At 40.1% G+C, this 15519-nt stretch overlaps 2 protein-coding genes across 3 annotated transcripts; one reads left to right on the forward strand and one right to left on the reverse strand.

The window, feature by feature from the left end:
• On the forward strand, positions 1–8106 carry LOC124097479 (olfactory receptor 1J2). 2 transcript variants are annotated; one of them, XM_046451995.1, is made up of 2 exons: positions 1–497; positions 7164–8106. In XM_046451995.1, exons 1-2 carry the CDS (start codon positions 1–3, stop codon positions 8104–8106), a joined length of 1440 nt encoding a protein of 479 aa, XP_046307951.1. The 2 variants fall into 2 exon arrangements, with proteins under 2 accessions (XP_046307951.1, XP_046307952.1); XM_046451996.1 differs by lacking the exon at positions 7164–8106 and having other exon boundaries at positions 1–942.
• Positions 8107–13964: 5858 nt separating this feature from the next.
• LOC124097480 (olfactory receptor 1N1) lies at positions 13965–14897 on the reverse strand. The gene has a single exon (XM_046451998.1). It carries the CDS (start codon positions 14895–14897, stop codon positions 13965–13967), a length of 933 nt encoding a protein of 310 aa, XP_046307954.1.
• Positions 14898–15519: the final 622 nt, after the last annotated feature.

Here is a 15519-nt window from a genome sequence, read left to right on the forward strand (position 1 = left end):
ATGAGGACGGAGAACCAGAGCACTGTGTCAGAGTTCCTCCTCCTGGGGCTCCCCATCTGGCCAGAGCAGCGGAGCATGGTCTTCACCCTGTTCCTGGGCATGTACCTGACCACGGTGCTGGGGAACCTGCTCATCATCCTGCTCATCAGGCTGGACTCTCGCCTGCACACCCCCATGTACTTCTTCCTCAGCCACTTGGCCCTCACTGACATCTCTTTCTCATCTGTCACTGTCCCAAAGATGCTGGTGAACATGCAGACTAGTCACAAGTCTATCCCTTTTGCAGGGTGCATTTCCCAGATGTATTTTTTCATATTTTTTACTGACCTGGACAGCTTCCTTATTACATCAATGGCATATGACCGATATGTTGCCATATGTCACCCTCTCCACTATACCACCATCATGAGGGAGGAGCTGTGTACCTTGTTGGTGGCTGTATCCTGGATCCTGTCCTGTGCCAGCTCCCTGTCTCATACCCTTCTCCTGAGCCGGCTGTCTTTCTGTGCTGCTAACACCATCCCTCACTTCTTCTGTGACCTGGCTGCCCTGCTCAAGCTGGCCTGCTCAGACATCTTCCTCAATGAGTTGGTCATGTTCACAGTCGGGGTGGTGGTCATCACTCTGCCATTTGTATGTATCCTGGTATCGTATGGCTACATTGGAACCACTATCCTGAGGGTCCCTTCAACCAAGGGAATCCGCAAAGCTTTGTCCACATGTGGCTCTCATCTCTCTGTTGTGTGTCTGTATTACGGAGCCATATTTGGACAGTACCTTTTCCCAACTTTCAGCAGTTTCCTTGGCAAGGACATCATTGTGGCCATCATGTACACTGTGGTCACACCCATGTTGAACCCCTTTATCTACAGCCTAAGGAACAGGGATATGAAAGCTGCCCTTGGGAAACTCTTCAGTAGAGCAACATTTTTCTCACAGTGACACTTGACTTTTATCTATTTATTCATTTATTTTTCAGAACTCCATTTTGGTTGATGTGCTGTATTTGATTTCCATTTGAATGTGTTTCAAAACAGTTTATGTCTCTAAGCTCTAAGACAAATGACAGCATGTTGAATGTATCTTTTAAATATTCATTGACCAGAATTTCATTTTTTTATACAATGTTCTCCTTTACAACTAGATTTTTAAAATTGTTTTATTTTTTATTAACACAAAATAATTGTACATATTTGGGGGGTACATGTATACAATTGTGTACTGAACGAACAAGATTAATTAGCATTTCCATCTCCTTTTCATTATTGTTTTGTTTGGACACTTCAAGCACCTGTCCTCTAGTTCTTCAAAAATCATATAAGAAGTTATTTTGACCTATAGTCACACATCTTACTGTAAAACACTAGAATCTATCTAACTGGAATTCCTCCTATCTGGCTCTTTGGTAGCTTTTTTATAACTTTCCTCCACCTCTTCTCACATTTACCTTTTCTAACCTCTAGTAATTACTATTATACTTTCCAAATGGCTTTCTTATAAAAAGATTTGGATTAGTAAATATGAAATTAATTTTATTACTTATTTCTTCAATTTGGGAGTCATAAATAATACAATAATTCAGAGTTTGGTTATTCCTTATTTGAGATTTTTGGAAAGCCATATATTTTTGACCCACAGTCCCAGGCTTTAAAACAACCCAGAATCAAAGAATGTGCTGTATTATTTAACTCTTCTCTCCTGTGCAAACTAAGTGGGTTTTATTTTCATCTTTATGGGTCTACTTAAATCAAAGAACAAAAATAACTTGTCACTTAAATAAGAGGAAATATATCACTCTCTGCTCATAATGTAATATGTCACAGCTCTGAAGAGCGAGGTGTCTGGTGGTCAATACATCCCCAAGCCCCCCCCCCTTTGCCAACACTGTGTCATTGATTTTGTTTAGCTTCCAAACTCAATCATTAATGAAGAAGTGCTTCATTTTGGCCTCTTTAGAAATATAACCAAATAAGAGTGCAAACTCTCTGAAGGTACCATCATTTTCCTACAAATGCTACTGTGGATTCAGCCCTGACTATCCTTCCTGGATATCCTGCCTTCCTAAATAAAAAATGAAAGCAAAACCCATCAAACTTTAGGGTACATAAGGATCCTTGGAGAGCTTGCTAAGTATGGATCCCTATGATCTACGTCCATAAATTCTGATTCAGCAGTTTTGATGTAGGGCCCAAGAACTTGCATTTCTAACAAGCTCCCAGGCAGCCCTGATTCTGCAGAAATGTGAACTAGAATTTGAAAAGAACTGGTCTAAGAACTCAATCTGGGAAGTTGTCGGATGCACATTTCATGAATTCTGTTCCAGGTAGAGTGAAGCAAGAGACAGCTTCAATTATTTTAGTTATAGAGGAAACAGTGGTTCATGCTGATATTTTTCTATTTAATTCTGGATGCAGTAAAATTTTTAAGCTCTAATATAATAGATAATATTCTAATAAGAAATTTTAAAAATCTAATATTCTTTCCCGAGGCATGAGAATTCTTTTTCTCTTTCATACAGAAGATAGACATACCAGCTATCATATACCATATCTTGTATTATCACATCAAACTACAATTAAGTGAAAATAAATCCAAAGTTTTGAAAACATACATCATATGTTCAACATGTTTTTTTTTTCCATTAAATTTTGAGTAAATTCGATGTGACTTGTGACTTTATTAATATCACTCAATACTCTGATTTTCCCTCTATCATTAGAACATGTTCACATGTTCTAGAATAACTCTAAAAATCATATTTTCTTATTTTGCACTAACAATTATTTCACACATGATATAATAAAATATGCATTAAAACTTTAGATGATATTGAAAAAGCTGTAACCCCCACCACACACACACACACACACACACACACACACACACACACACACACACTGGTACTCTTGAGTTCTTGGCAGAACATTGACTAATTTTGTGCTCCATGATGTCATTTATTTCTAAAAGGTGTCATAGAACTTGACATGTTTCTGGACACAGGACATAAGATAGCATTTGTATAAAATCCAATCCACATTATTATCATTAGATACATCACATTTTTATATTGGTCTTTACATCACTTCTGTGGATTGTTTTTCTTGGGGAGTGATTTTGGTTTTGTTTGTTTTGGCACCTGCCTATGCAAAATACAATATTTTCCCAATTTCACTCATAAATATAAAATTAGATAGTATGTAACCAGCAGTCGGAATGACATTGAAGGCTACAGTGATACCTACAGAGTCTGCTTGGGATGTGAGGATGCAAAACAAAACATTTTGAAGGAGTTGGATGTTTGATATTCAATATAGAATGTGAAAAAATTGCAATAGCCCTTTCTGCCCTTCTCATAAAACTTCATTCCATAATCTTTGGTTTATGCTACAGGTGAGTGGAAACAATTTGACATGGTCACCTCCTTTTCCGGAGTTCAACTGGAACTTTTATTGTTCAGACATTTTCTCAGTTGGATTGTTTGTTGCCTTTTCAAACAATCAAGCCACGGATACTGAGGAGCCCAAACAGAGAAGCCCATTACAGTTGATGCTTTTAGAAATATTAAAGTAGCCTCGATTGGGCAACTGACACAATAGATGATTTCAAAACCTTATATAATCTTTAATAACATCGCATAGGGAATCTTTGTGCTAATTCCAGAAGAGACTGATTAAACCTTTTTACTTTAAGTATATTTTAAAAGTAATGATGCACATAGAAGTGGAAATATAAATGTAAGTAAAAGAATTATAGAAAAAGAATCATGAAATATTATAAAATGAATCCCACTTGCATAAATATAAATGTTTACTAATAAAAATCATTTTAAAAGGTTTAGAAATGAATAATGGATAGGCAAGGTATTTTAACTTTTGCCATCATTTTCATGTCCAGAGTATTTGGATTCACGTGATGAAGATGCATTACTTTTACAAACAGACAAGCAAAAGGTACTTTGCATTTGAGAGGTAAATTCCTCTGCACATCCCAAACTATGACCTAACAGGGGCAATCCGAATCTGGCAGGGAAGGAATTTCCCCATCTCTTGAGCTCAGGGCCTGCATCCTGATGCTCTTCATAAGGACAATGTTTCTTCAAAGTCTGTCCTCAGAAACACCTTCCTGAAAAATATCTGGCCCCAAATCTCATAAATGAGCATCTCTGGAGGTGGATCTGAGATCTGCATCTTTAACAAGGTCCCCAGTTGATTCTGCTGAATATTAAAGTTTAGAGACCACTGCCCTGGGGCATCTGTCCTAGAGGGAGTAAGAGGAAAACTGAGAAATTAATACATGTCTAATTCAAGTCTCTAATCACAACTTGGTGTCCTGTCCCATTGGGTCCTAACCCTAGTGGATAGAGTGAAGTCTTCACATCTCCATTTCTGAAGCTGGTAAAATGAGAGAAGCAAGCTCCAGGCTCATGACTTTTCTCTTTGATGTCCATGCCAAGGAAGTTATATGCAAAATCTGGGTCTACTGGAGAGCATCTGAGAAGGCAATACAAATCTCTGGGAGTAGGATAACCTGAGCATAAAGTTCAGAGCAGGACTGGGAATTCATCAGTAGCAGGTGTGTGTGCATGCACAGGTGCCCAGAGACTCCCTATGCTCTCTGTGCTGAAAGGATATAGCAACCATCACTAGTCAATAATGCTCACGCCTCTATCTCCAAGTCTTAGGGAGTGGAGGAATAGAGCCAAATGACTATATAAATTAGCAAGCACACCCCCAAATCCAGGCTGGAAGTATTGTGTCATCATTCATGTTTTAGGTATCAGGATGTGTGTTTCTTAACGTGTGTAGTGTAAATCAGTTCTCTTTAGTGTTTCTCTCCAAAGTCCCTGATCATTCTCTCCTATTTGTATAGCAGTCCTACTTTTATTGTATGTATGTTTGAAGTTATTTCTGGCTATAGAGCTTTGATTTCTTTTTTAGCAAAGCTCTCATAATGCAACTCCCTGTTAGAATCACCCTGATGATTTCTTACCTATGACCCTTAGTGTAGTTTCAGACCTTCATTAAAGACATCAAACCCTGCTCCTAGGAAAAATCTACTACAATGTATTGTGTATTTCAAAATAGCTAAAATAGAGGATTTTGAATATTTCCACATAGTTACTTTTTTCTCCTGGTTTTCATTAAAGACACTGAGTGTCTTCCCTAGATCTTTATACTCTTTATTTAATGGAAGCTATGTCACCTTATCTAGAACAGCTCCTATGAGAGAGTTGTTTTACAGACACCATTTTACTTAATTCTTACAATAAAATGCAGGGATTATTATTCCAGTTTTACAGAGGAAAAACTGAAGTTTCAGGAGATGCAACATTTGAATCCATTCTCTCTGGCTTAAAAACTTGGGCTTTGCCTTCTACAGCACACACGCTCACTATCAAGAAAACATCCATCATCAGCAAGCTGTTGTTAAGGTATTGAGAAGGTTGGGTGTGGAGTGAGAATCTCTACGTGGTCTTTACTTAGAACTAATACAGAACTATGACAACACCAAAGGCATGGATTAATTAGATCCAGGAGCTTTTATTAAAATCCTAAATCTCATAAACTAGATAGAATTACAGCTTTGGGAGGGAGTCATCATTTCATCATTTTATAGCATGAGAGAAACCAGAAGAGAATGGAGAAAGAGGGGGAAGTCCAGAATACTGGATATCTGAGTTATCGTTCTGTTAATATTCAGAATATTCTCAGGACTTAAGCTCAGTGTCTTACTTCTAACTTAAAGATGAGAAAAATAGGGTTTTGCTGCTTGCCCAGAACTCACAAATATGAAGTGATGCTGCCTGAATTTGGAGCTATTCCTAATTGTAATGCTTTTCTCAACAGACCATGCAACCCTCAGGCAGGAAGCTCTTATCTTAAAGTCACAGTTCCAAGGACAGCCAGAATATTTAAGCAATCGGGGACAGATTGAGAACTGGGCCAGGTGTTATTATATTCAGAACTGTCACATCTGATATGTTAGTTGTTTTCAGTAAGTTTAAAAAGGAGATGGTACATCCATATGGGATAGGAGCATGTTCAAATCACCAACTTAGAAAAGCAAAGAATTTTTTTGCCTACCATTAACCTATATAAAACTTCTAAATTTTCCTTTAGTTAAGAACTAGTATAATATAACTGTAATATCTTCTTGTTGGCTTTCTGTCTATAGGCATCTCTAGTAGGCATTTAACTGATTTGGGGCTTAAAGGGAACTTTTTCCCCACTTGTCTTACAGGATTGAATAACTTAGTTTTTAGAGTATTTTAATGGGTAGATAGTAGTTGATGAGGAAGACTGCAAATACATTTTTAAGACACTTGACACTGATGAGTTGGGGGTCCTGGATATAACTAGATCTTGAACAGGGCCTATTAGCAAGTTCTAAAGATCAAGATTCTGGGAGCCCAGTGAGGAAGCTAAAAAAGGGAAAAGGATACATGAGTGGCCCTTTTATTTATCCTCAGTTGAGGAAAACTCTATTATGAATTGTGTTTTCATGGTGCCTTGATAACTCATTGACTCAGAAGGTTATTAGAAAATTATCTAAAAGATCCTGACAAATTTATTACTTATAATAAATATGGAACTGCCAATAATGTTTTCTCTTTTTATAGCAGTGACCTTTTAACCAATAGATATTTTTTTCTCATCAATTTTATATATATTGGGAACTTTGGTGCTTAATTTTTGGCCCAGTTTTCTTTAGGCATATGCTATTGAAACTTCTGCCCCCGACTTTGATTATTGATGGATTTTGAAGTCATATTTCAGAAGTTGATACATCGCAACTTGAATACATGAGAAAGGCTAATGATTATCTGTTAAAGTATAGAAACAGAATAGATATTGGGACCATTTTAACCTAATATTCCTCTCCTAGGACCATGGAGGTTTCTCTTCACTGACTTAGACACGGCTGCAAATTATGCTTTGGTCAAAGTTGCCTCTTCCCTGGATGGTGAGTAATGCCATATCAAACTCTCTTCTCTGTTGACAAAGTCTATTTTAGAAGATTTTTTAATAGGGACATGGCAATGAAGATGGACACTGGTATACAGTATTCATCATTTGAATGGCTCTCGTTTTATCTGCCTGCTCGAAGTCACACTTTGTTTTTACTTTCTTCAAGGGCCCTCCCGTCCCAGTAGAGAAGAGCAGCATGAGGATGGAGAACCAGAGCAGTGTGTCCAAGTTCCTCCTCCTGGGGCTCCCCGTCCAGCCAGAGCAGCAAGGCATGTACTACGCCCTGTTCCTGGGCATGTACCTGACCACGGTGCTGGGGAACCTGCTCATCATCCTGCTCATCAGGCTGGACTCTCGCCTGCACACCCCCATGTACTTCTTTCTCAGCCACTTGGCCCTCACCGACATCTCTTTCTCATCTGTCACTGTCCCAAAGATGCTAATAAGCATGCAAACTCAGGATCAGTCCATCCCTTATGCAGGATGTATAGCACAGATGTATTTTTTCATATTTTTCACTGATCTGGACAATTTCCTTCTCACTTCAATGGCATATGATAGGTACGTGGCCATCTGTCACCCCCTGCACTATGCTATCATCATGAGAAAGGAGCTATGTACCTTGCTAGTAGCGGTGTCTTGGATCCTGTCCTGTGCCAGCGCCCTGTCTCACACCCTCCTCCTGCCCAGGCTGTCTTTTTGTGATGGCGACACCATCCCCCATTTCTTCTGTGACCTTGCTGCCTTACTCAAACTCTCATGCTCAGACACCTCCCTCAATGAACTGGTCATTTTCACCCTAGGAGTGGCAGTCGTCACTCTACCTCTGATGTGCATCCTGATCTCTTATGGCCGCATTGGGGCCACCATTCTCAAAGTTCCATCTAGCAAAGGGATCTTCAAAGCCTTGTCCACCTGTGGCTCCCACCTCTCTGTGGTGTCTCTATATTATGGCACAATTATCGGAGTTTATTTCTTCCCCTCTTCTGGCACCTACAGTAACAAGGACATAGTTGCTTCTATTATGTACACAGTGGTCACCCCACTGTTGAATCCCTTCATTTATAGCCTTAGGAACAGAGACATGAAGAGAGCTGTGGAGAAACTCTTAAATAAGGCAACAGCCTTGTCTCAATGACATTGCTTATATATTCATGTATTTCTAAATGCTAGATTCCTAATCTTGGGCTCAGCATAAAATAAGTGCTCAATAAATATTTAGTTACTTGAATTGTATTTTGTTATCTTTATTCTCTCGCAACAATTTAGTATCTACTGTGAATTCTGAGTTAATATTATTGGTGATTTCTCTTGCCCACTAGAAATTATTTAGTAGTACTTAAATTTCTTCTCTTATATCCTGGGTATATTCTTATGAATGGTTGGGTGATGTTGAATAAAGATATCCCTTGGCATAGAATTTCTAAATTATGTCTTTTCCTTCCTCCATCTTCCTTTCAGTGTTCTTAAACTGGTGGTGGTGGTAATGATTGTTGTGGATCAGGAGAAGAAACTATATAGTACCCTTTATGGTACCAAGAAACCCTCTACCTATGGATCAGCTGCTACATTCAGGGACACAAGTCCTTGAACACTGACCACCCTTTTAGACTATAGTAACCTTCATTCAACAATTTGCTTTCAAAGTAGCTGTCTGAATCTTCTTGACTGCATGTGGGAATTTTAATGAAGAATTGGCTCAATCCAGATAGGTGATGAGAAAGACAGAGCATCCATTGTCTGGAGCCTTCTGTCACCCCACTGAACTTGGTCCCTTTCTCATTCATTCTCTTCATTATCTAGCTCCCTGAAAGTCATTTATACTCAATTTAGTGACTCTAGGTTTGTACTCTATAGCTGAGTAACCATATATCTTTGTCTTCTATATCGTATCTTCTTCAGCATCCAGTGAAGGGCCCCATAGGTCTCTATCTTGGGGCCTATAATTGAGGATAAACAGAATTACCAGTGCTTCTGAGACTCAGCACCATGTAGCTGCAAGCAAGGAAAAATAGATCTCAATCGCAAGCCTTATGTACCAGAGTGGGGGCTGTGTGGCCTCAGGCCATTCACCTAACCCATCTGACCTTCAATTGCTTCTCTAGTATAGGTGGAAAAATTATAAAATACCTAACACATTTTTATTTTAAATGAATTCAATAGTAAATCTGGCTTAACACTACAACTAAGAAAAATGAATGTTAATTTTTCCTACCTAACAGAGATGAGTTTGGGAGCAGAACTTATACAGATATTGCTGAATTGTAATTATAGGCAACATGACATGTTTGCTACATTTCCAATTCAAAGGCAATCAGTTTTCCTGGGAGACAGCAATACATCTGCTGTGGCTTGAGCTAGAGCTGGATGACTAACAGAGTGTGAGGGAGTTGATGGGTGTGTAGATGAGGAAAGACAGATTGGAAGAATACCATACTGTCCATGTGTCCAGAGTTAAAACCTGAGCAGGGATGCAACCTTTCTTGCAGGTCTACAGGAAGCCTGCCTTAGCTAGCCTGGACACAATCGTGAACCTGCTGCAGACACCTCCCCATGTTGGTGGTGTCGTCTGCAGGACTGAGTACTCACTCAGTTCCCCAGCCTACTCCAGCTCTGTCCCTCAAATCCCTGAAGTTCTGCCTAGTTCTGACAGGACCACTTTCCAAAGAGGTCAACACCTATCATTCATACTCATGGGCTGGTGACACTCTTGAGTGACTTCCTCTAAAGAAATAGCCAGCCCACCTGCCTATTGGAAAGGGTTTATGACCACCTTCCCTGCTAGTCCACCTGTACCCTAGATTGGTTTTCTTATTTGTGGACAGACCAAACCACACTGGCAAGTGTCATACTGATGTGGATAGAATTTCTGGAAATCACATTGGAAGTATACAATATACCTGGCACTTTTCTCTTCAGCCATGCCAGGGCCAAGTTTCATGACCTTCCCTAATGAAGCATCTCACTGGGTTTAGAACAAAGTTTGCGGCATTTTTGAAAATCATGAATCTATAATGTGGTCACAGGTTTGCAAATACAACTGGAAGTTGTTCAGATTGATATTTCAAAGGACTAGTTTATATCTTTCTCAAGAGTTAACATTTATTCTTTCAAAGTGTGATAAAAGAGCACACTTTCTCAGAGGAGAGGAATCATAACATCCTAGAAGCAAAAGCATTTCAGCTTCGCTATAGTGTGTGTGTGTGTGTGTGCGTGCGTGTATGTGTGATTTCAACTCTGACATGAAGATTAAAGAGTAAGCAAAAAGTATCCTATTTTGCCATATGTGAAAAGTAGAAGAGGATCTAATAAAGAATTAAATTCACTTTTTGATAAAATATAAAAATCCACGAATTTCGTATTGATTATTATCTATGAATCTAAGATGATTTTTCATGCTTTTATTCATTCATTATGGTTATACATAAGAGTGGGGTTCACTTTGACACATTCATATTCCTCCCTCCCCTGATTTCTTTCCACTACTATTGAGGGAAAAGCTATAAATTAAATCAAGAGCAATCTCATAAATCCATAAGATTAAATTTATTCATCACTAAGCATAAAAAGTTAGAGTTAATATCAGAAAAATAGTGAGACTTTCCTTCCATTCAGTAGCCATTTAGCAAATTATCTGCTCCATGCTAGGCAGTGCACCTCTCCCTGCAGGAAAAAGATGTGACCTCCAACTAAAGAAGCTCACATTCTAGTAGTGTAGAGACAGGTGGACTAAAAAATATGTAAGAGTACAAAATGCTTTAATATAATCATACAATGAATAATTGAGATTATTATGCCTGATTACTGTATATTAGCACTATATTAAAATTTTACTATATTATCTCTTTTAATCCTTAGAATAACCCTATAAAGCACACATTGTTATCATCTGTATTTTACAGTTGAGAAAATTGGTAAAGACAATGACACAATTATATGATAGTCACATAAGGAAAGATATATTTAATGCTTACTGGATATTAGCAAAGATAGTTACCAGAGAAATAATTCTTCAATTGAAAGTTGAAGGATGCTAAAGATTGATTCATAAAGGGCAAATTAAAGTCTAGACAGAGGGGACAGAGTGACCCAGAATATTAAAATAGCACAATAACTTCAGGGAAATGTTTAGGGGAAAAAAAGGTGTTCCCATGCATATGTGTGTGTGTCAAGGGAACATTAAAAGCTAAATCTAGACAAGCAGTTAAGGACTACTTTGTGAATGGGTTAGGATGCCCTCTTAGGAATTTAGATACTACCTGCAAGTGATAAGAGTATCATTGACTGGGAATAGGGTGGAGTAGGGAAAACTGTGGAATGTTGTATTTGTACTGGAAAAAGATTCCTGAAGTAACCGATGTGTAAGATGGTTTGACAATGGCTTGGGGAGCCTAGAGACAGGGATCTCAATTGGAAAGTTATTGAACATCCAGGTAAAAGGTGAAGTATGCCTGAATGATGATCATGGCTTGAGGATAGAGAAGAGATTATCTTGAAGATATGCTAAACAGGTCTTGGTATGTGATGGGAAGCAGGTGATAGAACTAAAAATTGGTTTTGGTTTCTGGCTCTGTGAATGATATTTAAGAATAAAGTGAAAGGCTAGACACTTTGGATAATTTTTTTGAGACTGTGTCCTGCTATGGTCTTGAACTCATGAACTCAAGCAATCCTCCAGACTCTGTGTTCCAAGTAGCTGAGACTAAAGGGATGCACCAGCAAATCTGGTGCACCTTGAATAATTTTGATTACATTCAGCAATCTTAAAGAAGTGAAGGAACAGATTTCAAACCATATGTTGTTGTTGTTTTTTTCAAAACAGCTTGTAAGCAAGAGGAAACCAAATACCCTATGTATTCAAGAGGCAACAGGAAGCTCTCCATCATCCACCTCTCATCCCAGCTAAAGTCACATCCTGCTCACATTACACTACCAAAGTGCAAAGATTTATAACTCATCTATACTTCAGTGTGAATTATTTAAATGCTAACAACACATTCCCATTGCTTGAAACAGGTGATCATAAAGAAATAGAAGTTTGAGTTTAGGGATCAGAAGTGAGTGTAATGGGATGTATTCAAGGGAGGACCTTTGAATACAGTTGAGTGGAATCTAAGAACACTGGACTGTGGAACAGTGATAGGCAATAGTATCTGTTGGTGGGCCTTTATATGCTCTGAGCTGAACTAACTCCTCACTGCCACACAATTATTTTGGTATAACCAAACTGGACACCCAGTCTCATATCTCTCAGTTTCCCTGGGACTTGAGGGAAAGAATCTAAATCCACCCCAACATGAAGTTCAGACATGTACTGCACTATGAATGGACTGAGAATCCCTGGGGATCAGAATGAAGAAACAGAGGGCCACCTAGAGAAACCACCAGGAGCAAAGAAGATGCAGCTGACTGAGGCAGTCTGAGCAGCAGGTGCAGGATAGCCGAGGGGACCTGGGCTGCAGGGAGGGTGTGACGCTGTATCTGATACTCGCACATCTCGGTCTGCCTCAAGTTCACTAGTCATGTTATCAGGAGCCTTAGAAGTCTGCCAGCGAACCCACTCCTGAAAAAAATACGATCATAAGAAGTGAGAAGTATTTTATTGCTATTCCAAAAGACAGAAGAAAGCTGGGCATTGGTGTCTCAGAGACTGTCAGTGGCCTGTGGTCAGCAGAGAGAAAGATGTCAACAGAATGGAAGGAGATAAGGGCAGAAGGACTCCAGGGCTTCTGGTTATATGAGAATGGCCTCCTCAACCCGTTCACAGACCCCTATGATGAATGGAATCTTAGGGGCTAAGATGGAGCACGCTGCTCTAAGTGATTCACAATTGTAGTCAACTGCTGCTGAAGCTGGGGTGGTTTGATTCTGTGAAGGATTTCAGTAATTATAAAATTGACAAAGTATAGGGATCATGAAACATTCTAAGAGGGGTTGGGTCTGAGAAAAAAACTTCTGCAGGGAGGAATGTTTAGGTGGATAGTGGATACTTGGTCACACCAGAAATAAGGGATCAAAACTATATAAGACTCATTTTTTTTAGTGTTTTAAATATTTCTTAGGTTCTTGGAGACAAAAGAAACCTCACATGCCTGTGAACATCATTTTTTTTTCTTTCTTTACAACAATTTAAGCCTCTTTTTTTTACAGCTGAAGGCAAATCTGCCATCAAATAAGGAAAGAGGGTTTCAGTATTCTCACCCCTTGGTTCCTTCTTACCCAAGAAGGATGCTGACATTGGACCTTTTGGACCAGCAGGGGGAAGGAGCAGCACAGGGAGCTCTAACACCATTCCTGGTGAAATCTTAGGGAATCAGGGAAATTGGGCAACCCACAGAGCCATCTAAACATAGACTTTCTTTGATAGGCAATTCTCAACCTATTCCATGTTACCTGGAAAGTAAACTCCACACTTTATTTCTTTCTCTTAACCTCCATTTAGTCTTATAACAAAATAGGTGTTCCTAAAATTTTAATGATCGATGAATGAGTAATCTTGAATGAAAGAGTCATGAAAACAGAGGCTTTGTCTTGTTCCGTGATATATTCAGAGCACTTAACAGGTTTTTGCTTTGTTTGTTTCATTTTGTTTTTCTTTTTTTTTTTATGTCTGGGTTGGGGGAAGGATGAAGAGTGAGAACAACATCATCATCATCAATAATAATAATAACAATAACAACTATCATTTGTTGAAACCTACTATTTGCCACTGTACCCCATGCATGTCATAGCTCATCTCAGTCAATCTCCCATGTTACCTTATTAGACAGAAACTGCCATCAAATAAGGAAAGAAGGTTTCCACGTTCTCACCGTTGGTCCCATCCTACCCAAGAAGTACGCTGGCGTTGGATGAGATGAGAAAATTGAAGCTCAGAGGAATCAAGTAAGTAACTGAAAGATGGTCTAATGGCCAGTGTGTGGCAGACTCCCCAATTGAAGTCCGCTGTGTGATTCCAAGTCTATATATTGTCATTAAACATTGCTAATGCTATATCTAAAAAGAAAAGCTCCTGTGACCGAGGAGCCTCTTCAGGGCTCCCTTCATGTCCTTGTTCCTGAGGCTGTAGATGAAAGGGTTCAGCATGGGAGTCACTACCGTGTACACTGCAGCCGCTGCAATGCTCTTCTCTTCAGAGGCCACGGAGGGAGGGCACAGGTAGGCACTGAAAAGGGTCCCGTAGAAGACACAGACAACACAGAGATGGGAACCGCAGGTGGAGAAGGCCTTGCCCCCTCCACCAGGAGTCCAGACCCTCAGGATGGCAGACACAATGTGGATGTAGGAGATGACAATGCACAGGAAGGGGACCACGAGCACAGTGCCTCCTAAGACAAAAACCGTCAACTCATTGACACGGGTGCTGGAACACGACAGCTTCAGGACGGGAGTTATGTCACAGAAAAAGTGAGCAATTTCCCCCACAACACAGAAGGACAGCCGGGCCATGAGGAGGGTGTGAGTGAGGGCAACCAGGTTAGTGAGGAGCCAGCACAAGGCGAGCAGCAGGACGCAGGCCTGGGGGCTCATTACTGTGGAGTAGAGGAGAGGGCGGCAAATGGCCACATATCGGTCATATGCCATTACAGCTAGCAAGAAGCTGTCCAGGTCACCAAACATCAGAAAGAAGTACATTTGTGTGAGGCAACCAGTATAGGAGATGGTAGGATGCCGGGTCTGTACATTCACCAGCATCTTGGTGACTGTGCAGGATGTTAAACCCACGTCCACCAAGGACAGGTTGGCCAAAAAGAAGTACATGGGGGTGTGGAGGTGTGGGTCAGAGGCAATGGCCAGGATGATGAGCACATTCCCAGTCAAGGTGACAAGATACATACACAGGAAAATTCCATAGAGTAAGTGCTGTTGCTCCGGCAAATCAGATATTCCCCGGAGGAAAAACTCAGAGACGCTGGATTGGTTCTCCATGACGGTAGTATCTGGAGGCTGGAGAAGACGGAATGCTAGATTTACCATCAAACTGCTTGTGCTGACTCTCGGATCTTCCAACTCCCAAATGCAGACACAGACCACCAGAGGGACAGAGGGCAAAGGCACTCATGGCCTGATCATCATTAAAAAGCAGCATGACCTGTTAGGTACTAAACGCTTAGCCTGTGCCCTACCCATCACCCTCCAACAACCCTATCACCTTCAGAAACCAGGCGCATCGTTAGGGCCAGGGTGCTCTCGCTGTGACTCTGAGGACAAACAACCTCAAGGATAAAAACTGTTAAGAAGACCTCCACATGGCAAATTCCTAGGGCCCACAGCTTGTCACTTGCCATGATTTGTGCTCTCTTCCATTTCCCACCTGTGTGTTCTCAGCTCAGCCCTGTCATGGGGGAGGCAGAGATGTTGACACAGGATGTCACACTGATACAAACAGCTAACTCTTGAATCCAGGATGCCGGACTGACCACACCTTCCTTGAGTTAAAGAGCCCTCGTAGAAAAAGAAAACACAACTTTAAAATGGACAGAAAACCGGGAAACATTCCTAAACCTTAACCCACCTCTTTCACATGAACAAAATTAATTCTCCTTCTGAG

Source organism: Marmota monax, unplaced genomic scaffold (assembly GCF_021218885.2).
Source record: "Marmota monax isolate L192 unplaced genomic scaffold, Marmota_monax_Labrador192_F-V1.1 WCK01_AAM20220418_F8-fsc00020, whole genome shotgun sequence".
NCBI lineage: Eukaryota > Metazoa > Chordata > Mammalia > Rodentia > Sciuridae > Marmota > Marmota monax.

Excerpts from the sequence above, each read along its gene's own strand:
- LOC124097479 (XM_046451995.1), top strand. The coding sequence starts at position 1 with ATGAGGACGGAGAACCAGAGCACTGTGTCAGAGTTCCTCCTCCTGGGG. Across the intron at positions 498-7,163 it reads ACCCTTCTCCTGAGCCGGCT|CATGAGGATGGAGAACCAGA; the intron begins GTCTTTCTGTGC and ends AGAGAAGAGCAG.
- LOC124097480 (XM_046451998.1), bottom strand. The coding sequence starts at position 14,897 with ATGGAGAACCAATCCAGCGTCTCTGAGTTTTTCCTCCGGGGAATATCT.